Here is a 27,200-nt window from a genome sequence, read left to right on the forward strand (position 1 = left end):
AGCCTGAGAATTGTGCTGATGGGTTTTATAAATTAATAGATGTCAAAACGAGAGTCACAAATTTCACATTAAAATTCCTTTTTCTGCTACACTTATTCATTTCTAAGCCTGTCATCTCTAAAAAAGTATCCTTAGATTTTCAATCATATTTGACGGAGCTTATGTGCTCTGATTTCTGAGGTGAGGATATTTAAAAACTCACAGCTCTCCAAGAAGTAACATGAAAATGATGTCTGCTTTAAAAAAACAGAGGGGCAAGAATAAGACAACTACCCCACTTATAAATACAGTACAGAACCCATGAAGGAACATCATAGAGCTACTGGAGGAAAACATTGGAAAAAATTGTCAGGGGGACAAAAACTGGCAGCAAAGTCAGTAAGGATGTATTGTCATCAAGGTCTCAAGCTTTAATCTTAGAACAGGAATAGTAATGTGCAGCCGGGGTTGAGCACTTACTGCATACTGAGTGTGTGGCTCGTGTTGTCAACAGGGAGACCCACTCAGTTTTCAAATAGGAAAGTGACAGGTGCCGTGGTGTGTTTATAACAGCTCACTCCGGTACAGGTGTATAAACTGGAGAACAGCAAAGAAACCAGTTAGGAAGCTACTGCAACAGTGCCGGCCAGAGATAAGTAGGGACTCAGCTTTCCTGGCTGCTCTCTGAAGGAAAGATTTTCACAAAAATATCCATTTTCTCTCTGGATGTTTGTGGAATGCCTTTTTCCAAGGAGGTGCCTCTTGCTGTCTGTGAAGATCTGGGCGCCTTTTGCGCCAGCTCACTGACAAGTCACTGTTTTGCGTCAGGTGCAGAGGGAGGAAATTACAGCTCTCAACTAGCGTTAGCATCCCAAACTCTGGCGATATCTGGGATGGGGGCAATGAAATTGCTATCTCTGTGAAATGTGGGTGGCAATCCTGGAGGCAGGACTTAAGCCTGGCATGACTTATGGAAACTGCAAAGCAATTGAATCAGAGCCTCTCAACTGAGGCTTTGAAACCGAGCAGTCCTTTTGGGGCGACCTATGAAAGGGTGCTCATTGACATCTCCATCTAGTTCCCATGACCTCCTCGGGGTTGCCAGGGTAATGCAGTGAGGACAGGGACAGATGCAAGTTCCAGAATCTTCAAAGATGGATTATCTCCTTGATGTACACCATAATCAAGAGATAGGCAATGCCCAACTCAAGCCCAACTTAAAAAAGTGAGCTTTGGCTGAGTTTTATGTAATGAATATAAACACTTACAAACCCTTGTGGGCCAACTTTTCCACTACACCTGTTCTCATTCCATAATCAGCAGCAGAGACCCTACCAGGAAGAAAGAATCTACAAATGACAGCCTTTGACCTTTAAACACACGAATATCCTCCTTGTCACAAGTCCTTGGGAGCCTCCTTCATAAGCAAGTGCCAGGGCACCAGGGACTCCCCAAAACTCTAAGCTGAGAACTTCATCACACCTGTGGGAAGACAGAGGCGCTAGCCCTGAGAAGACACCCCGGACAAAAGGGAGCCCCGGGCACTGCTGAGGTGGTGGTCTCCGTTATTAAGCTGTTTTCTGGGGTACAAAGGCCAAGAAAGGGGTGAATATCCCCTAACAGCTGCCCTCTGCTTCTTACAATTACTGCCTCACTGACACTCACCCCAATTACATTGAAATCATCCCCTTTTTAAAGCCGCCTAACTCTGTGTCAGTCTCTATAATCCCAGGGAATATTGGCCTTGTCCATGGAACATTGGGCAGCTGTGAAAGCTCCACAGTTACCATTTTCATGACTTTTTCCTGCGTCACTCACTTCAAGGGTATGTTTCTCTCTTGCCACTTGCTCAGTGGTTCTCAACTTGTTCCTGCTTCACAACCCCTGAGGGATGTGCCACATCATCAGCGGGGCTGACCCCACAGTGATTCTGAAGGTGGGAAGAAACAGGGCTTTGGAAATTGGGCAAAGTTAAAGAGAAAGAAAAGCGAATAGACTGAGGGTCCCTCCAGGATGCATATCCTCTCGCATCACCCGGAAGAATCACTGTGCAGATGGTTGATAGGACTGTGTCCCTGAACTGGCTCGTCCCATAAAAAGTGGCAAGCAGAGATGCTCGGTGGCTTAGGACCCACGTCCAGGGCGACCAGAATGCCTCGTGCACACTGCTCTGCAGCGGGCACAGAGCCACGGTTCTCGGCCAGCTTTGTGGCCAGGTGGGAGGAGCACTGAGTTCAGAGTGGAATGGCCCTGGCTCAGGTCCCAGCTCTTCTGCTTAGCAGCTGTGTGATTTCAGGAGCCACTCAGTGTCTTTGATCCTGAATTTCCTCATCTATGCAACAGGAATCAAAATGTTCATCTGAGAGAGCTTCAAAAACATCTCTTAATAGGAAATATATGACGTTACTGTGAAAAATCACTTATAAAATCCCTCGTTCAGAGTGATGTTCACTAGAATAAAAAACATGTCTCAAAGCTCAGAATGCCAGCATGACAGGGACACAGGTCAAGGCTGTACATAAGATACAGTGCGTTTTCAGGCGCTGCAGGGTCAAGTTTTTTAGAAGCTTCTGAAGTTGAATTTTTCTTCCCTTTCTCATATGAATAAAATTGTGCACATAAAATGACTAAAATTGTCTCCCTGAACTAGCAAGATGAACTCACTCGGGAACCCCCTGAACATCAGGGGGACTGTTCTGGGCACTAAAACATCACATATATACATATGCATAGGATGTATAGAGATACACATATAGGTGCACATACAAATATATACATATATTAGGATGCAAACATCAATTCCATTATGAAAAGAGAAAGAGATGTTGTTATAGGTAAAGGCAATTATATGACATTTATTGCCAAAATCATCACCCTCTTGAATCCTGCAAAAAAACACTGAGGAAGGAAATCGCAGAACATGTAAATAAGTGGAAAACCATACCATGCTCATGGATCGGTAGAATCAACATTGTTAAAATGTCTATACTGCCCAAAGTTATCTACAGATTCAATGCAATCCCTATTAAATTACCAACATCATTTTTCACAGATATAGAAAAAATAATTTTATGCTTTGTATGGAACCAGAGAAGACCCCGTTTAGCAAAAGCAATCTTAAACAACAAAAACAAAATGGGAGGTATTAATTTGCCAGACTTCAAACTATACTACTAGGCTGTGGTTCTTAAAACTGCCTGGTATTGGCACAAGTGCAGGGACAGAGACCAGTGGAACAGAACAGAAAATCCAAATATAAAACCATCCTCATATAGCCATCTAATCTTTGACAAAGCAGACAAAAACATACTCTGGGGAAAAGATTCCTTATTTAATAAATGGTGCTGGGAAAACTGGATATCCACATGTAGAAGACTAAAACAGGACACACAGCTCTCACCTCTCACAAAAATCAAATCACGGTGGTTAACAGACTTAAACCTCAGGTCGGAAACTATTAGAATTCTAGAAGACAATGTAGGAAAGACTCTTACAGACATTGGCCTAGGCAAAGAATTTATGAAGAAGACCCCCAAGGCAATCACAGCAACAACAAAAATAAGTAAATGGGACATGATTAAATTAAAAAGCTTCTACACAGCGAAAGAAACTGTCACAAGAGTAAACAGACAACCTACAGAATGGGAAAAAATTTTCGCATACTACACATCAGATAAAGGACTGATAACTAGAATCTATTTAGAACTCAGGAAAATCAGTAAGAAAAAATCGAACAACTGTATCAAAAAGTGGGAAAAGGACATGAATAGAAATTTTTCAAAAGAAGATATAAAATTGGCTAACAAACATGAAAAAGTGTTCAACATCTCTAATCATCAGGGAAATGCAAATCAAAACCACAATGAGATACCACTTAACTCCAGTGAGAATGGCCTTTATCAAAAAGTCCCAAAACTATACATGTGGAGAGACAGGTACACTCATACACTGCTGGTGGGACTGTAAACTAGTGCAACCCCTGTGGAAAGCAATGTGGAGATACCTTAAACAGATTCAAGTAGACCTACCATTCGATCCAGCAATCCCATTATTGGGCATCTACCCAGAAGAACAAAAGTCATTCTATAAAAAAGACACCTGCACCCGAATGTTTATAGCAGCACAATTCACAATCGCAAAGATGTGGAAACAACCCAAATGCCCATCAATTCATGAATGGATTAGCAAAATGTGGTATATGTATACCATGGAATATTACTCAGCTATTAGAAATAATGGCGATATGGCATCTCTTTGGTTCTCCTGGAGAGAGTTGGAACCCATTCTATTAAGTGAAGTATCCCAAGAATGGAAAAACAAGCACCACATGTACTCACCGGCAAACTGGTTTCCCTGAGTGCACATTTGGGAATAACACCAATTGGGTATCGGACAGAGGTCGGGGCTGGGTGGAAGGGATGGGTGTATACCTACTTGTTGAGTGCGATGCGCACTGCCTGGGGAATGGACACGTTTGAAGTTCTGACTGGGGGGGATGGGGTGGGGGGAGGGGATGGGTGTATACCTACATGATGAGTCCGATGTGCAATGTCTAGGAAATGGACACAATTGAAGCTCAGACTCGGGGGGATGGGGAGGCATGGGCAATATATATAGCCTGAACTTTTGTACCCCCATAATGAGCTGAAAAACAAAAAAATAAAATAAATAAATAAAAATAAAAAAAAATTTCAAATTGGATTAGTTGCAGTAAAAAGTGGCCATTTGAAGAGTTCAGAGATGAAAAACTCTTGAAAAGGATCAATAAGTGTTCACATTTAGATTTCAGTTTGTTCAGAAATAACACAGTTCGTGCGTCTGGATTCTTATTTGCACCCGATCCCCAAGTCTCTTGCCCTTGAAGCATCGCGTGCTCCCTTTGGCTGCCTCTGTCCAGGACACTGGAGAATGACAGTGACCAGTGACCACTGCAGCCACTGTGCCTGAACTTCTGGGGCATTCTACTGCTCTGTGGCCCATGCGGTAATGTGAAGTGTCTCCAGTTGCTTTAGTGCTGTAGCAATAAATAGTTTATATGGACCTAATAAAATGCAGTGCTTCAAAGAACAAGAAGAGAAGTCTGAGCAGAAAACAAAGAAAGTTCAGAGACTCTGCATGCCCCAGTGAGTTCATCTTCCTTCTTTCAGGGAGATGATTGTAGTCACTTTACGTGCACAATTTTATTCATATGAGAAAGGGAGGAAAAATTCAACTTCAGAAGCTTCTAAAACACTTGACCCTGCAGTGCCTGAAAACGTACTGTACATTATGTACAGCCTTGACCCGCGTCCCTGTCATTCCGGCAGCTTTTCTGTTGAATAGGGTTTTTTTTCCTCCTCCTTTTTTAATATCTGGGAGCTTTGGCATTTTTAACAGACTGCATCATTTTGGAGTAACGTTCTCTTGAGGTGGGCAACTGAGATCTATAATTATATCCTGTGGAAAATGATGGTGGTATGAGGGGTGGGGGAGGAGGTTATTGAATCACAAAAACGTGTTTCCTATTCAGGAAAAAATGACAGTGTGCAGGATGTTCAATTTCCTTCTGCTCTGTGCCCATGGAGAGTGTAGCATCTTGAAGTGGGGAAGTCATTGGTATTCACTGGAGCTTGCCTGGTTGCATTTTTATTGTTTCAGAGACTTATTACTCTTTCAGAGCGGTTCCCAGGTCTGCTGCCTTCTCTCAGTATATATGAGCTAAGGCAGTCAGAGGAAACACTTTAATTACATTTTAAGTAGAATAAAAGCATAAGTATATTTATGAAAATTCTAACAGAAGGTGCAGTGAGACCATTAACTTAAATCCCAAAAATACATAAAGTGTTTTTTTCATAATAGAAAGTCCGTAGTTGGTGTGTTAAATTGTACCCACATATTAAAAATCTGCCCTAAACACTAAATATTGCCTAAATGTGCATACTGTATTCACAATTCCTCCTATAAAAAGTGTACTGGGAGCACGAGCCATCATCTGCCTCCCAAGCTTGTCCTTAAGTTGCTGCTCCCAGGGTGGGAAGTCCTCAGGTGCTAAATGATGATTTTAGTCCTGGCTCCCTCAGTCATCCTTCTGTTCCCCCTCACTGGGCCTCTTTTTCACAATGATGCCTGAGCTTTGGTTGAATTTGATTTTAGTGAGCCTGCTTGTAACTGTGTCAAGGAAAAACTCTTGAGGTGAGAGGTAGAGGAGGAATTGGAGGTTGCGCTTAAACTTGGCCTTAAGGGTTTGTCTCAGGCACGGATAGATACAAGGAGCAAATGAGCACAGTTTCCCCTGAGAGCCCAGAAACCAGTCGTTGGCATGTGCTCAGAAAATCCCGACTCCTTCAAGGTACAAAATTCTTTCTGTCTCTGCACCAGGAGAATTCAAAACCTGGTTGGCCTTACTTTCAACAAATTTGATAATAACCATTCTTCTCTAGACACGACATAAATTATGTGGTGATTACTTATTTCCCATCCTTGGTTCAGAGTAGAATTCTTCTCAAAGCATTTAATAATTCAATTTATGTAATTTTAAAGGAACGTGTATAACTTTTGACCTCTTACAGATAAAAAATGATAGCTGAAGAACCTTTTGTTCTTGCCCAAAGAAAAATGCACTGGAGAAAATCTCATAAAATGTGCATTGACTTTGCTTAGTTTATTAAAAGATATTTAAAAGCCAAAAAGTATGTGAAAAGGGACATAATACAGTAATCGCACAGCAAAATTATAGATAACCCAAGAAACCGGACTTTCCACAGGCATATTTTGCTGGTGGGTTTATTGGTGCGTATCTGCCCATATCTTGGTCTGAAAAATAAAAGGGGAGGGGTGGATTTACAGGGTCATCAGGGAAGCCTCAGTCTCTCCAGGGAAGGAAGAATGAAGTATGTCTGCCACCTCTGGAGTTGCACGTCCATGCCAGCTATGAAATAGTATTCTCCGGCCCTAAGGACCTGTGTTTCTGCCCGGTAGCTATGCTTGCTCTGAGAATTCCAACCAGAAGAACAGCCAGGCACACACAAAATGAAAGACCCATGCATCATGTCATGGCTTCTCTGAGTACCCAACGACTCTAGAGCTATAGACACACTGTGTATTTGCTAACTAGAAATTTAAACAGTTGATGTTTTTCCTATTTTAAGCATAAGAGGGAATCTAAATTCTAAGGTAAATATTTTCTGAAATATTTTGAAAGTGTATGCTATCAAAAAGCCATAACATTTTAAACTGGATCCATCTTAGAAAAAAAAAAAACTTTTTTTTTTTTTAAATCTTAATAACAAAAGGAAACAAAAGCCAAGGCAAACAACCTAGAAAGCCCTTCCCTTCTTTCTCTGGGAACCCATAAGTATATTACTTATTTTCCAAGCCAAGGATAAGAACACCTGGTCTAAATAATGCAAATGTGTTCATGAGCAGATTGGCTATATAATTGGAAGCAAAACTTCCAGAAAATGAAAGACACGGTCACCGTATCCGTGGGGAGTCAGGAGACTGTGGCACTCATCTATGGAGGCACTAGCTATCTGATGTTTTTCTCAGAGCACCTCTTGTTTTGTTTTGCTTTTCTCTAAAAAAAAAAAAAATACATTTGCCATTCACTATTCACGTAATTCCTGGACACAAAACCGGGAGGCTCATTGCAAAAACTCCAGCTGCTCCTATGATTGCTTTGTCCATGCAATGAACACATTATCAGAAGAAAAATTCCTATTTTATACAAGTAATCAATAAAGTTTACTTAACATCTTTTATATTCTGCTGTAAACCTTCATTTAGAGACAAGAAGATAAGATCTAGGTATGGAAATCAATTGTTGGCCATGTGTATTCAAGTAGATTTAATACTGTTTTCTTCTCAAAGTCATTGTCAGGATCAGGGTGGTAGAGAAAGAGGCAGTAGATTATGAGTTGGAAAGCATCGCGGTCCAACGCAGGTTGTGTTAGGAGCTGTCGAAGTGTCCGTCTCCATCTCGTGTCCCTCAGCTGGAAAGTGGGAAGGTCATCCCTCCCTCCGTGCCCGGCTCTACACCAGTGAGGACTAGTGAGATGACAGTTCGGTCATCTGCAGACACTTGTTGAGGCCCACCATAGCTCATTATGTGCAGCATCATAATTAGTGCTCAGAAATGGATAACACGTGGGCACCACCCTTCTGAAATCACCCTGGGACCTCTTGTGCTCAGATGGAATGAGAGGGGCTATTATTTCACTTGTTGATTATGTCTGTTTCCTGGTCACCAATTAAATGAAAACAATAAAATTAAAATAACTGTTTTTACATAGAAGGGCTACTGGAAGTGCTGTGATTACCACAAACGCTAGAGAAACACAGCTGTGACGTGAGCACGGTCCCCACAGCAGGGCCTCTGTCCGGAGTGGGAAGGGCTCTGGCGCGGGTGATCGGGGAGCGTTTTCTCTGTGACTTGAAGCTGTGGGTTTACTGGAAGACCGCAGGGTCGCTCTCAAAGTCAATTACCTTCTTCCCTTTTCCTGCAAAAAACAAGAACTTTTTAAATGGGTGGAAAAGGCAAAAGGAAGTAAAATTGGTAATTAAATTCATGACGAACTCAAAGTAGAATTAAATTGTTGAAAGTCAAATAATAGTTATTACTCAACTGTAAAATGATTGTCATTCACAGAGTAACAAAGACACTATTCAGAAAAAGAGTATGTGACTTTAAAGTCCCTGAAGCTATTTTTAAATGTATATTGTGTAGCAGAATAGAAGTTACCTGTTTGAATAAATCCCCTGATTATATACAGGTCTTGTTCTTAATGGAATTAACGAGTGACTTTCACTGCTAGTGTTTTTATTGACTTAATTTATTAATGACCTGAAAATGTTTTATTTTTATTTGTCCTACATCAAACATTATTTTACTCTTGAACTAGCAATGCATAGTATGAATCTATTAATATTCTACATATATTGTAATATATATAGTGTGTCTGATCCTGCTCTGTCCCCGTTTTTTCAAATGATGAATATAGTGTAAAAATTATTATAATAAAGTGTCAACTGTGATCACAACAAGGGACATTAAGATGGGCAATGTAAACCTCTTAGCTGTTAGGTTTGTTGTGTTGCCTTTTCACTCTTACATGCTGTAAAATGGTGTCTGCTCCTGCTGTTTTGTTTGGGGATGTACTAAGGACAAGATCCAAAGCCCGAGAGCAGGACAGACCTGGGATTGGGCTCTTTTACAGCCAGTCTCTGCTGAGAGCCGGACTCTGTGGTCATGGTGGAATCAGTACCCAGCAGGTCACACACAAAAGACACGGACTTCACAAACTACACTGGAATGAAAACTGCAAACTGTGGACAAGCAGGTTTTCCAAGTCTTAGAATGCTTCACACACTTAAGCTGCAGAAATAAAGCTTGATTTGGAGGTCAAAACCAAAGCATACTGTAACCACACACTGCAGTTTTTTATTCATTCAATGATTAATTATTGGATTTCTACCATGAGGCATAGGCACGAGGTAAACAAAAGTGATGAACGTGCGGTCCCCTCTCTCAGGAGTGCAGAGCCTGGTGGCAGAGACAGACAGACACAGAAACAACAGAGGGTGCCCAGCACCATCCCCTGCATGGTCAGGGTGCCGGGGACGTGCAGGCAGGCAGAGTGGAACGCAGAGCCCCCCGCGCTGGCGAGCAGTTAGTCCTGCTGCAGCAGTGCTGAGGAGCAATTTACCTAATGACAGAGAGCTGGACCCTTAAAAAGGAATAAATACGTTCTGTCGAACCACAGGCGAATCACAGAATATTGTAAGTGGTGGAAGTGGCCAGGAAGGCTCGAGATTGGGGAGTAAGGAGAGTTGCCGTCCTGCAGAGAGAACCTGGAAAGCCACCCTGGGGCGTGTCTGACGTCCCTGATGCCACATTCTCTGGCCCTAACACATTCCAGAATGGTGCTTTGGTTCTTCTCTTCTCCCTTTATCGCTTCTTCCTTCCCTTCTCCTCCTCTTTCCCGGTGGGTTCCTCTGAGAAGTATTAATGTGGCAAAGACAAGAAATCAGTTTGATTGACTCCTGCTTGCGACCGTCCTTTTCCTGTAACCCCCTCACGTAGGTGACTACATAAAGGTAAAACGTAACATGGACTGAAGTGGAAATGAAAGTCCCAGGTATTTTTTTTTTTTTACCTGTCCACTGATAGAGGACATTTTCATTATAACTTCAACAGAAAAAAAAACATACATCTAATAACCTGAAGATTAAAGACCCCAGGCGTAATAATGCCAAATCCTTAAATAAATGAACACCGAAGCTCCATTAAAAATGAAGAGAAAACTCTGGCAGAGGATATTACAGGATTTTAGCCTTGGAGTCATAAAGTCTTAGCTTACCTACTTTCACAGTTTTAACCAAAAATAACCTCCTTTCAGTTAGCAATTAGGGGGGGAAAAGATATCTTTTTATCTCCTATAAGAATATTGAAAATGGTAATACAAGAAACTGAGAGAATGTTAATTTTTCTGTATTGAATATTCAGGTAGGATAGGGATGAGCAAGTGACCGTTTTCACTCGATTGTACGGATCAGGCATGGGTTCACTCTTCCTCCTCCATCCCTGTGTTTGTAAGATATTAACTAAAGGAAAACAAAGTTTAGAAAAAGCTAAATGAAATATTGAAGATGTAAAGTAACCAAAGCTAGGAAAGGTCACAACAAAAAAAGAAAACTACAGACCAATATCCTTTATGAATATAGATGCAAAAATCCTCAATAAAATAATAGCAAACCACATTTAACAGCACATCAAAAAAAAAATAAACCATGACCAAGTGGGCTTCATCCCCAAGATGCAAGGATGGTTCAACATACACAAAAAAAGAAAAAAAAAGATGGAAAGTAGTTCAATAATCCCTTATCTCATTCCCGAGGACATTGTTTTCTTCTTGACCCTTGCTCTACATTTTTTTAAAGAACGTCCTCCATTGTTACCATCCCTCTGTTTACTGCTCAAAATTGTAATTCTTAGTGTCACTTTCTCTTCCTTCTAGAGCTTCTTTGAAGGGCAGTCTGCACCATGGGACTCGGCGAAGAAAGACGAGAACAGAATGAAGAACAGATACGGAAATATCATTGCATGTAAGTGTCAACGGTGTCACTGTGCCATTGTAGAGCTTTCTTTCCACATCTCATAAGATTGACCACCAGGCCCGTGAAGTGAGAATTTACAGTGCAATTACTGTCTCCCTCCTGCTGGAAGAGCTGGTGTTACGCTTGTGCTAAAGAAAGGAAAAATTATGTGAGTACCCACACTTCGCCACTGTGCTCTTGCTGTGGGCGCTGTTTTACTTTTAGATTTCAGGTTTGAGTAACATAGGTAATGTAAAATGCTGGGAAGGAAAATGCATTCTAGGTGGAGTGAACGTAATAGTCCTAATGCTTCCCAGCTGCTCCATGAGGATGAATGGAAATCATGCTGCACGGCATGCCTTAGTGCACGGAGCTCGGAGTGCTCTGCAAACATTAACTCATTAATCCTTTGGACGCCGGGTTAGGCAGGTCAGGAACAGCCCCATTTTAAGGACAGGAAACTGAAACTCGGAAGTTAAATGATGGTCCCCATATCACAACACTCATTAGCAAAAGAACCAAGATTATAGCTCAGAAATTCCCAGTGCCTGTGAAACTGAATGTTACCAATCCATAATGCCGTGGATGGGTTTTACGTCCAGCCCAGGCTCATTAATGTTCCATAACAATGCTGCAAGGCGTGGGAGATTGATGCACCCCCTTCTCCCGGGCTCACCCCACTCATCCCCCGAGTTAAACTGCTCGAAGTCATGCATGACTGCATCAGGGTACTGAAAGGCCCACTGCGGTAGCCTAACAGAATTAGTACTATTTATAAAGATATGTAAATTTAAAACAACAGAAACAACGTGGATTGGGCCTAGAGAACATCTAGCTCATTGTGTCTTATTACTTACGAGAGAACAAACTTGGAAGGTTTGGATATTCCAGGGGAGCAATATGTTAGCTTTATTGATTGTGAAAGTGCTGTTACATTTCATTTGCCTGAGTTAACATTGCTTAGTGTGACAGTGCAGGTTCTGTAGCAGGGCTGCCCCGCAGAATTCCCTTTGATTGCAGACATGTTCTGCACTCGTGCTGACCCGTACAGCAGCCACCAGCCACACGAGGCTGCTGAGCACATGGAATGTGGCTGGTATGACGGGGAACTGAATTTTCAATTTTACTTAGTTCTAATTATTTTGAGTTTAAGTAGTCCATTAGACTAGTTACTACTGCATTGGACAATGCAGATTACAGTGTGTTCTATAAAAAGAAAAGACAGGGAGCTTACATATAATATAAAATGTCCCAACTGAGCATGCTCTCTTTTACCTTTGGCCACCAAGAAAGCCAAACCATCAGTTTTGCAGGGTACAAATGCTAGCATCATGTGTTTTGTTGGTTGGCTTGAAATCATGCTGTATTGACTTAGTGCTTGAGTGGTCCTTTGTAGATAGGAGATGCTGCCCTGAGGTCAAGGGTTGATTGCCCCTTGGTGAATGCTGTCAGCACTTGTGGGCCCTTTTCTTGGTACTGGACACTGAGGATGCAGAGGTCATGGAGATGAAATGTTGTCACTGCCCCCAGGACAGAGCAGCCCGGACAGATATCAGGTGGCTGGAGTCCAGCGTGATGACACGGGGCTATGTCGGAACTGTGTATACAGTGCTCTGGAGGCTCAGAGAAGGAAAACGTGATTTCTTGATCCATATAGACCCTTCCAAGTTCCTTAATGTTCTCTGGGAGCCCACTAAAGCCTTGCCCTATTAGAAGAATCCAGATTTCTCCTAATGGCTTACAGGTTCCTTTCCAGGAGTTCCTTCAGCTCTACAACAAACTCACGGAGATTCACAGAGGTAAAGTGGGGACTTCCCTTCACATACCAAGTGGAAGGGGACATTGATGAGCCTCTGTCCTGCAGTCACTGTAACAACACCAACGTGGGCCCCATGCTGAGCACACGGACCAGGTCTTAGGTGTGCTCTGAGATCCAACTGGCCTTTGTCCAATACACCTCTGAGTCTACTTCTTCCTAGTGGACAGTTGGTAGTGCACATCTGCTCTTGGTAGACACTTGACAAATCCTTTTGAATAGTTAGTGAAAAAATAATAAACTTTGGCATTTGCTGAGCACTTATGTATGGTGTGCTGGACACCACTCTAAGCACTTTTCACATATTAAATCACTCCGTATAACAACACCACAAAATAGGTAATATTACTGTATCTATTTTACAGGTGAGGAAATTGAGGCATAAAGAGGGTAAAATGGTTATGCAGTTAGTAAGATGTGGAGGCAGGATTCCAACCCAGGAGCAGGTTTTATAACCACTGCATCATGGTCTTCACCGGCCAGCGTCAGGGACGAGAGGCAGGAAGGTGACATTAGCCCCTTCCTCTCCATCCTTCATCTCCCCGGGCCTCCCCAGATAACATACAACTTGAGTGAAAGCTGTGCACTCAAAGGTAGCTTCAACGTAAGTCCTCTCCCCTTACCTGGCCCCCAAGGCCCCTGTAGAGAAATTCTGGAGCAGCCACTGTTAGGGTTAGGGCCTTCCGCAGTTCTGTTCTGATGGCTTCATGGCTATTGCCTAAGGACAGTGGGGACAGGGTCTAATTTATGTTTAATTGTTAACCTGTTATCACTGATTGTCACCTTGCTCGGGATGGGCACGGAGAGGAGCAGGAGGGGCCTGCCTGTGTCCTGCCTGCTCCGGGAAGGTAGATGGCTGGCCGGAGGGCCCTGGGCAGCACAGTTGGATGTGGGCTGGGAAATTGACAAAAACGTACACCATCTTTTTGTGAAGACATTCAAAAACTGCAAATACCATACAAATAGAAAATATTTTGACATTACCAAGTACCATCCTCATTTTCAAGTTGACCCATGGAGAGATGAAGTGGTTTGCCCGTGATCACATAAGTAGGTAGTTGTCCATGATATGAAAAAACTGATTCTCTAATTATTTTTATTGATACCTAATAATTGTACATATTCATGGATTACATGTTACATCTTGAAACAAGCCCACAATATACAATGACCAAATCAGGGTAACTGGGACAAGATTCACCTGAAACATTCATCATTGCTTTATGTTGGGAGCATTTGAAAACTTCTAGCTATTCTGAAATACAGTAAACTGTCGTCAACTATAGTTGCCCCATTGTACCACTGAACATCACAGCTTCTTCCTTCTATTAAACAGAATTACCCCTTCACCAACATCTCTTCATTACCCCTTCCCACCACCCTTGCCAATCTCTAGTGGCCACCATCTATTCACTACTTCCTTGAGATCAGTTTTTTTTTTTTAGATCCCATATTTCAGTGTGAAAATGAAATATTTGTCTTTCTGTGCCTGGTTTATTTCACTTAAAATAACGTCCTCCAGATCTATCCATGTTTCTGCAAATGACAAAATTTCCTTCTTCTTCTGATTCTCTAATTATTTAGAAAAGTTTGTTTTTAGGGACCCTGATGGAGGCATAGCCCCTGCAGGCAAACATGGGGATGGCCCTATGGAGTTACAGGCTCCCTGCGGCCCCACAAGTGGGTTCTCTCCTTTCAAGTTCTTATCCAGCTTCCCGCCTACCTTGCCTCTACTCGACCCTTCTGGGCACTTGGTGTGCAGCTGTGAGCATTGCGTCCCATTCCTCTACCTGACTTCTCATCACAGCTGGGCAGAGAGTATGTGCATAAATAGACCCGATAATCCATCCCTCACTCAGCAGATATTTATTGATCGATTACTGTTTGCCGGCCTGTGCAAGGCACTGCTACAGAAAGATGATTAAACAGCCATGGATACTGCCCTCCTAGCAATTGCAGTCTAGGGCAGGGTTTGGCACACTTTTCCTGTAAAGGACCCAGTAGTAAGTATTTCAGCCTTTACAGGCCAGCCAGTCTCAGATCAACTTCTCAGCTCTGCTGTTTTTATGCAAAAGCATCCAAGGACAATACAGAAATGAATGGGCCTGTGTTCTAGTAAAACTTCTTTCCAAAGCCAGGCAATGGGCTGGGATTGGTACAGGCTGGAGTTGGCTGAATCCAGGTTTAGTGGGAAACAGCTCCCGTGGGGGGACCTTTTCATCTCCAGTCCCCGGGGCCTGTTTCTACCACCACCGAGATCATCTTCAACTCTCAGGACCCTGCACTTAGGGCCGATGTTTCCTCACCCCACATGCCGGTACTGACTGTGGTCTGTGCATCTGGGACAATGTTGTTAGAGGCAAAACAGGTTCAAATCTACCTCCTATCCTCATAAATTTACAGTCTGTGGGCCAGACCTGGCTAAAACATGCATGAAATAAGTCTCAGGTCTACAAATGAGTGGAAAATGTATTGTGGAGTCACTGTTGGGGACGTGTAGCAGACGGATGAGTGGGTGAGGAGTGGATTCATCAGGAAAGACAATTTGGGCAAAAAAGGACATAGGTCTGGGAGTTAGGAGAAATTGTTCCACCGTGCACTAGCCCCAGTGTCCTTGGGTAAGCCGTGAACCTTCCCAGTACTGTAATTTCCTGAGCACGTCGCCTATTATGGAAATGAACTGAAAGATCACATGAAAACAACATGGATTGTTGTTGCCTGAAAAAAAATAACATCTTCCCTTCTTCATTACTCTTATGTTACTCTTCTTGAGTTTAGCAGACTCAATACTTCATTTAAAATGAAAAAAAATCAGCATTTTGAGGTCTCGGTTTCCAAACGATGAGCTGGTAGATAATTACAGGAGCCGCGTGGCTCCCTCGTGGCCAGCAGCTCTATGCACAGCGACCTGGCTCTGGTCTGGGTGTGTGCGGGGCTGTCCCTGCAGCCCTGACCTCTGGGGCTGCATTTTCTAGCCCTCACCCGCCCTCCATCCCACCCTCTCCTGGCGCTCTTTCAGTGTTTCTTTATCATGTTGCCTGGTTTTGTGTACCTTTCTAGGGAAAACTTCATGAAGAGACTTCTGTGTCCAGTCACCTTCCTCCTCCCCTCTGTGCCATCCTGAAGCCTTTTCCCCTGCATCCGTGCCATCTTTTCCTCTAGTTTGCTATTGTTTCCTGTGCCCACCCATACATGATTGTTCTCTCTTCACGGACGTGCCGAATAGCATTACCATCCTCCCTAGAAGATGACGAACTTGTAGAAATGTCTGTTTCACTTACCAGGCAGTCTGCTTCCCAGAGCCCGGGCATTGGATGACACCAGCAACTAGGATAAGGAACTGGGGGCTCGGTCTGCATATCTCAGAGATCCTCGTTAGTGTGTTAGAAAGAACATAAGATGCGGTGTAATGATCGCATTCATTGTTTTGCAACAGTGTTTGCATATAAAATGGTTTTAATGGTGCTTAAAAACCATTTATTGGCTTTTACTCTTAAGTAAGTTAACTTTTCCCTTATTTACACTGTAAATTTGCAGAGCTAGCCCCTTCCAATTATAAACTAACACCCCATCGACCATTACCACCCCCACACAGGCTACTATAGCCCTCCTAGTACTCTCAACAGTTCCTAATTATAATAAGCTCCCAGCGTCAGGCACACAGCAAATCTCCCGGCTAACGAGGCAGCCCCGTGCGGCTGCCCGTCTTTCTAGCGTTGAGGATAGAGAGCCAGCATCCGCAGGGCCTCCCTGGGCTCCCTTTCCCTCTTTTCTGTCGTCCATTTAACAAATATGTATCGATCTGCCCTGTGCCAGGCACTGTGCCAAACCGAAGTCACTCTTTCAGCAGATATTTATTGAGTGTCTGTCATACGCCAGACACTATTCTAGGTGTCAGCGATAGAGCAAGGGAACAAAGCAGACAGAATGCTTTGCTGGCATAGTGCGTAATCTTCTTATGGGGGAGACAGAAACGATCCCTGGGTGCATGGTATAGCGTCTGTGTTGGAACGAGAAGACGCATGCAGCAGAGAAAATGAAGCAGCCCGGGGAGGGGGGTGGGGCAGGCGTTGCAGGGTGTAGAATGTGGTCAAGGAAGGCCTCCCTGCGGGGAGAAGACAGACAAGATGGGAGCCAACACTGGGAGCAGGTGAGGAAGGGGACTTTGCAGGCAGAGGCCCAAGGGAGGCGGGACAGCAAGGAAGCCAGTGCAGCTGAAGCTATGGGAGAGGTGGGAGGCACAGAGACCCTAAGGGGACACAGAGCCCCCGCCCCCATGAAGCCCCCAGTCCTGGGGAACGGGGGATGAATAAATGAGTACACACAGAAATGAATTTCAAGTTCAGGGCACAAAAAGAGGCACATGGTACTGTGAGAACTTGGCTGATTCCAGCGGTGTGGTAAGTCCTCCCTGAGGACGGAGTGGAAGACGACTAAATAGAGGGGTAGAACACAGAGGGTGCTGCAGATGGGGGGGTCGTGCAAACGACCTTGTCACTGAGGAAGGAAGGCTGGGTGGCTGGAGCTGGGGGTGGGAGTGGGGAGCGTTAGGCTAGAGAGGGAGGGAGGTGGAAGCCAGACCTGCAGAGCCTTCTAGGGCAGACGAAGGAGTTTAGTCTCTGTTACAAGAACAAGGAAGCCTCATTAAAGGAGGGTTTTTTGGATGATGTTAATCAAATTTGCGTTGGAGAATTCTGATCTGACTGCAGAGTAGAAAATGGATTGGAAGGTGATGCTAGTGAAGAGATTCTCAGTAGCCCAGGTGAGAAGTGAAGGTGATGTGGGCTAGAAAGAAGATGAATTCAGAAGGGATTGGCCGAACTGAAAGACAGATAGGATGTGGGGTAAGGAAGACAGAGGAGCCAGAGATGACTCCTGTATTTCTAACGTGCAAGAGGATGGGTAGACGGACAGACTGATGGATGTCAGACAGTTGGACAGAGATGCTAGGATGGGCCATTTACTCAGACGGGCAAGACTTGGGGGGACTCGGATGTGGAGAGACGTCAGGGGTGGGCGTGAGATTGGCAGGAACATAGAAAACTTATGAGTTTAATTTGGGGACATACGGAGATGCTTTTGAAACATTCAAATGAGATGCCAAGTGGGCAGTTCTATAGACTATTCTGGAATCCAAAAGAGAGGGGCCTGGGCCTGACTGTAAATTAGTGGGGCATGGGGCACATCAGTGGTGGTTAAAGACTCTGGCATAAGGAGACCGTCTGCGGAGGGCGCCTAGAGGGTGCAGAGAGCCTGGGACCCAACTGGAAGGGCTTTAACCATGGGCAATACTGAGACAGAACTGCCCAGCTGGGACAAAGGAGCACTGTGTCATAGAGAAAGGGGCTGTCAGGAGTGTCCCGTTGGTAGATCTAGTGCAGTGGAGACTCTGATGTAGCGGTGAGGACGTGACAGCAAGCGTAGACGGTGGCCATGAAGAGGAGGGGAGCGGCACCTGCAGGGGTGCTGCCTGTGCTCTCCTACTCCACTTTCTAGCAGCGAGGTGACTGCCAGGTGACTGGAACTCTGGACCTGCCGCAGCCCACCAGCTTCTTTTAACAAATACCCCAATCTGATGGCCCGTGTTGAAGGCTTCACTTTTCCAGGATTTTGTTTTGCAGCCATGTGCTTCTCTCTGCTGAGTGGCTCCAACCGTGTTATCATTTATTTATTTTTGAGGAATCTACAAATGTCATGATCCGGCTTAGCTGTAAAAGCCAGGGCAGTGGGAAGGAGGTAAGTGTGGACTGGCAGGGAGAGATTTTGGCCTTATATCCAGGTAGATGAGAGGAAGGGAAAAGCAGGTTGATACAGTGTGTTTAGGAAGGCATAGGGTAAAACATCTAGAAAAACCAGGCAAAAATAATAGTCGGGATTATTTTGCCAGGATTCTGAAGTGTGACCAGGAAGAGTCTCTGCCACAGATAAAAAGAGAGCCAGAATCAAGGCACGACACAAAAACCAACAGGAGGAGCAGAGTTCATGCAGAGCCACCGTCATCACACTTAGGGGCTGCTCATTTGCTTCTTGCTCAGAGCCTGCAAGGCACGGCTGGAGACCCCAGGTGGAAACCAGCAGGGACACGGGACCAGAGGAGGGTCTCGCAGGGTTCGATGCCAGGTTGTAGTTAAGGTCACGTGGCTCTCCTACAGCTTGTGTGAGCGCAGCGGCAGCCCTTGGCGAGAGCGTAACCACAGGAGGAGCAAAGCCATTATTTGCAGAAATCGATTATAATCAGAATTAATTTCCAGTCTTCTCTCAGAGGCCAAATGTTACTTAGATCATTGTGTCCCAATTTACCTTAAATATGTCATCAATATTTAGCAGAGGAAAAGAATTGTTTAGAGGCGAAAGATTATCAGTGACACACTCCATTTCAGCCACTATGGGAATATCTGATCTCACATGTTAAAACTGCAAGGCTGTTACCGATATCCGTTATGTTTAATGTGAAAGTGTTAAAATATTTGAAGGTACTTAGAGGTACCTTTAAACATAATGTTACTTGATGGAAAGGGCATCAGTATCATCTTTTAGGGACTCAGCATAGACCTGCCTTAAATCCCACGTCAGCCCACCTGCAAGGCACACGAGGGGAAAGCCTCAGCAGGCTGTCATTTTTCAGCAGTGAGCAATGGTTTGTTATGACCAGGTCTTTATGTGCCTGTTTCTTAGCCAAAAATATCAGGTTTGCCCTATTTCGTCTAGTAAAGGCCTTGCTGAAAGATCTGAGAGGAAAAACAAATAGTCCTTTAGGTAGACAGAGTTTCTCAAAGTGGCAGAGTTAGTTACATTTTGAGTTGGAGTGACATTGGGTTGTGATTATGATATAAACATTGGTTTTATTTTGATCATATTCCAGTCATGCATGGCAAATAGGTTTCTTTTTCTCCAATTACAAAAGCAATTCATACACATTAAAGAAAATGTGTACAGTAAAGAAAAGTTGGGGAACATTACCCAGAACCTCACCATCCTTATTCAAACCCTGTGAACATTTTTTTCTGTTTCATTCCAGTCTTTTTTTTTTCCTATGCCATGAGGTTATTGTCTTTGTTTTTTCATTTTCTAGTTTTTCTTGGCTTTATTTTTTAATGAGAATAGACTTGTTCTATTCTCATTTCTGTCTGACTACAAAGACAGTATAAACCATGTAGATAGTCAAAGTAGTACTTAAAATCATAAAGATGAAAATATACCTTTTATCCCCAGCAGGAACCTCATCTTCCAGTTCTCCCACCGTGCCTACCTACACATACACAAGTGCATAAGATTATTTCAGTAAATAGGCTTTTATTAGACACGCTACTTTGTAATCTGCTCTTCATTACTCTGTAAGATGTTACAGATATCGTTCCAGGTAGGTAAATTAAAGCCATAATAATCTCTTCTAATGATTATACCAGATTTCTCTGTATGACCGCTGTTGATCAGTTTCCTGTTTATATCTCTGAATGGTTTAAAAAAGGTGGTTAATAGAAGGAAAAAAATCTGTTGTAGAAAAGCAGCCTTCGGCATGGATTCATTGGAGAGAGAGGAATGTGGAGGCAAAAATGAAGTAGTGCGGGTGAAAAATTATCAGGTCTTGAATCAAGTCCTTGGCAGTAATGAAATAAGTAATAGGTAACTTTTCTTCTATTTCTGATTATGTAGCAGACACTTACTAATGTATTACTTATGTTGACTCACCTAATCCTCACAAAAACTCCATAATGTAGACACTATCATTATTCTGATTTTACAGTTGGAGAAACTGAGGCACAAAGATATTAAGTAGCTTGTCCAAGGTTGCACAACCAGAGGGTGACAGAACCTGGATTCAAACAGGGATTCTGGCTCCAGAGCCTGAGAGCTTAGCCTCTGTATGACACGGCAAGAAAGAGGGGTAGGAAAGAACAGTTGTTGGTAGGTGCCAGGGGATTCAGACGCAGGAGATGAAGAGTATTCAGCCTGTTTCCAAACCTTTTCCCTGTTTCCTGTTTAAAACTAGCTCACACTTCCTTCCCCAAAGATTAGCTGCTTAGCGTTTCCAGTTCGACCGTGCTCTGCTGTTCCCCAAACAAGCACACTGGCTCTTGGGCGCTCTGAGAACCTTACAGTTAAATTCAACAAGGACGTTGCTTTTATTCACATAAGAGGGGTCATTTCTTTTTAAAGGGAACTAACTGTACTGTGTTCCAGGCACTTGGCTACACTGTGTATTGTCTCACTTGGTCTTCCCAGCATTCCTATGAAAGTAGCCTGTTGTCACCCCTTTTCACAGATGAGGCTCAGCTAAATTCAAAGTTGAAGTCCACAGTTCATGTGAGTCTTAGAGCCAGCATGCAAATCAGGGTGTCCAGGACACCAAAGCCCCTGTTATTTCATTTTACTGCAAAATTTGAACATGAAATGGCTTTGGGACAACAAAGAGAGAAAAAAAAAAAAACAGCCATGCATGAGAGAGATGCAGATGGTAATTAATAACCCCACAGCTCAGGTCTTCTCAGACTTACCAGGCTGTGTGCCCCAGAAATACCAAGTCCCTGCGGTCTTCACCTTGTGACTTCCATTTTCAATTATTGACCTGTTGTTGACCACAAATTCCACTGGAATTCCCAAATCTTATACCTGAGCGGTTGAGTTTTCCAAGCTTCCTCCTTACAGCCGGCACAGACGCTGGCCCTGACCACGGCCCCTCCCGGCTGCCGGGCTTCAAAGCAAATGGCAGCACAGGGCTCAGTCAGGGGCAGCTGGCATTTCTTTGGATTCTTTGAATAATTCCCGTGTCCTTTCGGCATTTCCTCATAGAAATGTGCTACGATTTGGCCTCAACAGTCCCCCCCAGAGAATAGCTGAGTTTTCCTAAAAGAATGGTTGATATATATTCATCTTCTTAATTGTCTGTGATTCAAGGTGAATGAGATTTCAAGAAACTATGGTGATGAGCTTCCATATACTGACTTATTTGTCCCCAGCAGTCTATATCTGTTGTTTTTTGGCCAATTGAGAGCTTGACTTAAAAGAGGACACATGAGAATCTGCAGTTTCTATGCCGAGTCAATCTTAGATGTCCAAACAACAGGTGGACTCGGGCTAGAGGGCTAATCACTTCGCTTCTTTCACTCTTAACAGTACATTCACTCAGTCAGTGAATGCGATTCTTTCCCATTTAATGTATTCAGGAGGGCAGAGGGATGGACTTGGGAAGTGCTGACCCCTTACAGTGCAGAAACGCAGTGATGCGACGACCAGCCTGCTCTCCGTGGGCGAAACACATACCTGAGTTCTCCTCTGCAGCCGGGTTTCTGGAGACTCAGCCCACTGTCACTGCTGACATAGGCATCTCCCCGCTTAAGGCAGATTCCCGCATCACACTTATTTTATCACTGAAAGGAAGAATACTTCATAATCTTCACTTCAGTAATCCTTAAACATATCTACTAAGTGCATGTCAATAATATATGCCTGTCGACCTCTGTTGACAAGCTATACAGTCACTGTCACCACCGCCTTGATCTCATCAGAGAGAGGGAGCTAGCCCATCTCAGAGAGTCGGCCTAGCAAGGAATCCACAGGGCTGTAAGCCTGCAAGCCCGTCCTGGGAATTGCTGTTTCCCAGGATATCGGGGGTGAGAGTGGAACATGAGGAGCTGTTATACAAGGCAGGGATAGGAAAATTTGACTTTTTTTTTTTAATTGTGGTAAAATTCATATAACATAAAATATACCATCTTAACCATTTTTAAGTATACAGTTCAGTGGCATTAAGTACTATTAAAACAAATCTGTCTACCAAGATTGAATTTAACAGACTTTATCTGAGCAAAGAGCAGTTCATGAATTGGGCAGTCCTCGGAATGAGAAGAGAGGTACAGAGTGTGACCCAGCGGTGTGACTTTCCGAGGCAGACACAGAAGAGGAGTAGAGAAACCAGCTGGTTTGCTGCAGCGAGGCACCGCCTCACTTGAGCATGGTGTGATGAGGTGGCTGCCTGCGACTGGCTGAAACTACCTGCTTGTGACTGGCCGAGACTCAGATATTTGTCACCAGAATGTACAAAGTTAAGCTTCCAGTTTGTTTACATACTAGTTAGGTTGCAGTCCCTACGGGTAGATATGGAGGCAGCCTTGGGCCAAATTTACTTTGATTCAACAGTACATTCACGGCTGTGCAGTCATCATCATCTGTCTCCAAAATTCTTTTCATCTCGCAAAACTGAAACGCTGTACCCATTAAGCAACCTCCCATCCTCTCTCAACCCAGCCGCGAGTAACTGCCATTCTGTTTTTGTCTCTATGCATTCCACTACTCTAGGTACCTCGTAAGTGGAACCAGATAGTATTTGTCCATCTGTTCATTCTGTATCTGTCTTCAAAGTGGACTCATTTTTACATAGGGAAGTATATGTATAGAAAATGATATAAAAATCCATAGATTGTCGTAAAACAAATACCCATAAAACCACCAAGTCTGCAGCTAGACCACTGCCAGCAGCCCAGGGAGCCCCAGCACACCGCGTCCTGCTCACGGCTCGCCCCTCCCTGCATTGGAATAGTGTGATAGGGACTGTTAGAGTAATAATTTTTATGCTTGTTTTTTCTGTTTTCTGTGTCTCCTAGCAGCATGGTCCAATGGAAATAAAGTGTGAACTATAACCATGAGCCACACAGAATTTTAAATTTCCTAAAAAAAAATTTCATTAACCCTACTAAATGACAGAAAAATAAGTGAAATTAATTTTAATACTATATTTTTTAATCCAGTATATCATAAACATTAACATTTAAACATGTAATAATATAAAAATTACAAATGAGATATTTTACATTCTTTTTATCATACTAAATCTTGCAAAGTTGGTGTGTACCTTGCACTTATAGCACAATTAGGATCAGCCACACGTGGCAAGGAGCTACCGTATCGGACAGTACAGCTCTAGAGAACATAGTTTTACCCGGTTATGAACTTTTTATAAATGAAATTACATAGTATATCTGTGTTACCCAGTGGTATACACTAGCTACATATGACTGTTTAAACTTAAATTCATTAAAATTAAATAAAATTAAAAATTCTTTAGTTACTCCAGCCACATTTCATGTGTGTGATAACCAGTGACCGTTGTTCTGGAAAGCACAGATAATAGAACATTTCCACCAACGCAGAGTCCTGCTGGACAGCATTGGTACATACACTTCTGTGTATTACTTTTTTTTTTGGTTCCATAGTAAGTTTGTATAATTAGTCCAAATTGTTGTATATAGCTATAGGTTGTTCATTTTCATTACTAAATAGCATTCCACTTTATTAATATAACACAATTTATATCTCCCTCCGGTTGATGGACATTTGGACTATTTATAGTTTTGTCAATTGTGAGTAATATTGCTATCCATGTTCTTGTATATGTATCAAAATACACACAGCATCTCCACCGCTGGGTCACAGGGAATGGGTGTCTTCAGTTTTACTAGGTAATAGCAAATTGTTTTCCATAGTGGTTGTGCTAATTTCCATTTCCACCAGCAACATCTGTGAGTTCATGTTATTCCATGTTCTCACCAACACTTGGTATTGTCAGACTTAACGTTTGTCTTTCTAGGGGGTGTGTGGTGGTATCTCATTGTGAGCTAGGCTTTTCTCACTTACTCATGAAAATAACAAGTATATATTGATTACGCTCCCTAGAACATGCACACAGGTAAAGATGTATGCAAGACATAGATCCTAGTCTAAGTAGTTTTGATCCACAGGAAAAAGAAGACATTACACAGATAACTGTATATAAGAGTAGCAAGGAGCAAAATCAAAGAACTGGTGAGGTTTAAGGAAGGAAAACACACCCCCGGCCCCCACTCTGTGTCTCTGCTCAGTGGCAAACACCCCAGGTTAAATACGCCCCACGCTGTGCTCCATGGCTCAGTGAACGGCGCCGTCCTCCACCATGTCTCACGTCAGAGTCCTAGCAGTCGTTCATGACACCTCTTCTCACGTGACATGAACTGGTTATTGTAGTCAGTCTGACCTCCTAAACACCCCAGAGCTGCCCACTGGCCCTCCCTACGCTGAGCTGCCATCGGCTGTCCCCAGGACTGCTGCTGCAGGCCCCCTGCCGTCTCCCCACACCCACAGGACCCCTTCCAGGCCCTCCTCAACAACAGTGGTAGGAGGGGTCTGATAAAAGGCAGCAAGCCCCTCCCCTGTTCCAAATGCTCCACGTGGCTTCCGTAGATTCTGTGGCATCTCATTGTGCTCAGGACAAAAGTCCTCATGATCTGCCCTTTCCCTCCTGTCTGCTCGCATTTCCCGCCTCTCTTCTCCCCAACATCTGACAGTGTGTCCCCCACACCACCACCTTTCATTTGGTTTCCAGAACATGCTAGATCCTTCCTACCTCATGGCCTGAATACATGCTACTTCCAAGGCCTGGAATTTAGTAACTACCCGCGTGGTTTCAGCCTAAGTGTCCCTTTACTAGGGAGTTGTTTGCAGGCTCTTCAGAGTGTGTCAGGTCCCGTGCTGTGTGCTCTGGTAGCTCTCTGTCCTTTCCAACTTAAAACTTACCAAAATTGTATTTAAATCACTATTATGCAATTACTGTTTGGTGTCTTTTCCATAACCTTAAGTCCCCTGAATTCAAGGACCTTGTGTGTAAATTGATCACCATATCTCCAACACTTAGCATGGTGTTTGGCAAATAGCTGGTACTCAGAAAATTATTCAGTAAACAAGACCTTCTTGAAGAGGAGCCATTTGAGTTGGAGCTTGAAAAACGGGCAAAATTTGGACAGTTAGAAATGGGCAAGAATGGATATGTAAGAGAGATATCTAGAAAATGAGACAGTTCACTGCTCTGACAACATTAGGTGAGCCTGTGTTAAAACTGAAATTTAAAAAGGCATTATGGGCACAGTCCAGGCATCTTGGATGCTCTTGGACCACTGGCTATTCGTTAGCGTGGGGAAGGGTTAGATACCTTTTGCTCGCCTGTGTGTGCTGGGCAGGGCTACTCGCTGCTAACAGAGCCCCCGGGGTTGGGTGCTGTGGCCTTGGGAAAGGTGCTCTTAGGGGTAGTCGGAATATATACGACGTGGTCTTTTACCATAAGACGTTATAGTCTAGTTAAATCAATGTTCTAAGAGAAGAAAAGGTACTATTGTGCATATAAAGACAAAAACAATCTCGTTTTGCTTAGGAAACATGCTGTGTATGTGTGTTACGGGTTTCTCCATTGCGAGCAGAGCGAGAGCAATTAGATTCGGAGAAGTAGCAGCCAAGTTAAATTTTGGGGTAGGAGTGAATTGAACTGTAGGAGATGAGGGAACTCTTCATTTCAAATGCTTTGTATATAGGGGATGGGAATCTAGTCTTGTCAGAGGTTGAGGTTCCTAAAGAGAACATTCCGGAACAAACTGAGAAGCCCAAGGGTGGTAAATCACAGAGAATGGGCAACATTCATCCTGAGGTTTTAAATAAAGTGTGAAATAGAAGGGACTCTGACAAGGGGGGTACAATATATCCTTACGACAGGCTGCTTCCAGAGATTGCAAGGCTCTGTGGCAGTTTCCTGCCTTTTGAAAAATTGCCCAGGCCGAGTCCAAGTGCACAGGAAGCTGAGCCTGACCCCCACCCCCAGAGGAGCTGACTGAGAGCCTGATGTGTGTGCAGTGGCCGTGATGCAGTTCCAGGGTAGCGTCTTTCCCTCAGGAAGCATACGCAGCTCTCCCAGCAAAATCGCTTGCCCCCACTCTGTGTGGCAGCTGTGTGTGGGCACTGGCTCTCCCACAAATACAAAAGTCACAGTAGTCCATGCACACCCAGTGCACCAACTCACCTCCCCACAGCACCCACACGGGCTAACTGTTTATGGGGAGCCACTGGTTTAAACAAAATGTGTCCTGGGAAACTAGTTCTTAAAGTGAGTCACCATGAGGAAGCACTCTGAGTGCAGATGGCTCCATTTCTGCGGTCGCTAGTATCTGTTTGGGCATCAGCTATAAAGACAGAAGGAAAGTGTGGGTGTGTATCACATAGCACATGATAACAATAACTGGCGTTTATCTGTCACTTACTATATACCACGATTTTTTCTTATCTCTTTATGTGTATTATTTTATTTTTTTGTTTGTTTTTGATTTTTTGAGACAGATTCTTGCTCTGTTGCCCAGGCTGGAGTGCAGTGGTACAATCATAACTCACTGCAACCTCCAACTCCTGAGCTCAAGCGATCCCCCAGTCTGTTTCCTGAGTAGCTAGGATTACAGACATGCACAGCCGTACCCGAGTAATTTTTCAGTTTTTTCTAGAGACAAGTCTTGCTGTGTTGCCCAGGCTGGCCTCGAATTCCTGG

General features: G+C 43.6%; 1 protein-coding gene across 8 annotated transcripts in view; it reads left to right on the forward strand.

Moving 5' to 3' along the window:
* PTPRM (protein tyrosine phosphatase receptor type M) overlaps window positions 1-27,200 on the forward strand; it is a 762,555-nt gene that overhangs the window by 649,378 nt on the left and 85,977 nt on the right. For all 8 annotated transcript variants that reach the window (XM_069468544.1, XM_069468545.1, XM_069468547.1 and 5 more), the window contains one exon: window positions 10,974-11,061. In XM_069468544.1, the coding sequence (XP_069324645.1) occupies window positions 10,974-11,061 (88 nt within the window). The remainder of the gene's footprint in view (window positions 1-10,973; window positions 11,062-27,200) is intronic.

The sequence above is a fragment of the Eulemur rufifrons genome, chromosome 5 (assembly GCF_041146395.1).
Source record: "Eulemur rufifrons isolate Redbay chromosome 5, OSU_ERuf_1, whole genome shotgun sequence".
In the NCBI taxonomy this organism is placed as follows: domain Eukaryota; kingdom Metazoa; phylum Chordata; class Mammalia; order Primates; family Lemuridae; genus Eulemur; species Eulemur rufifrons.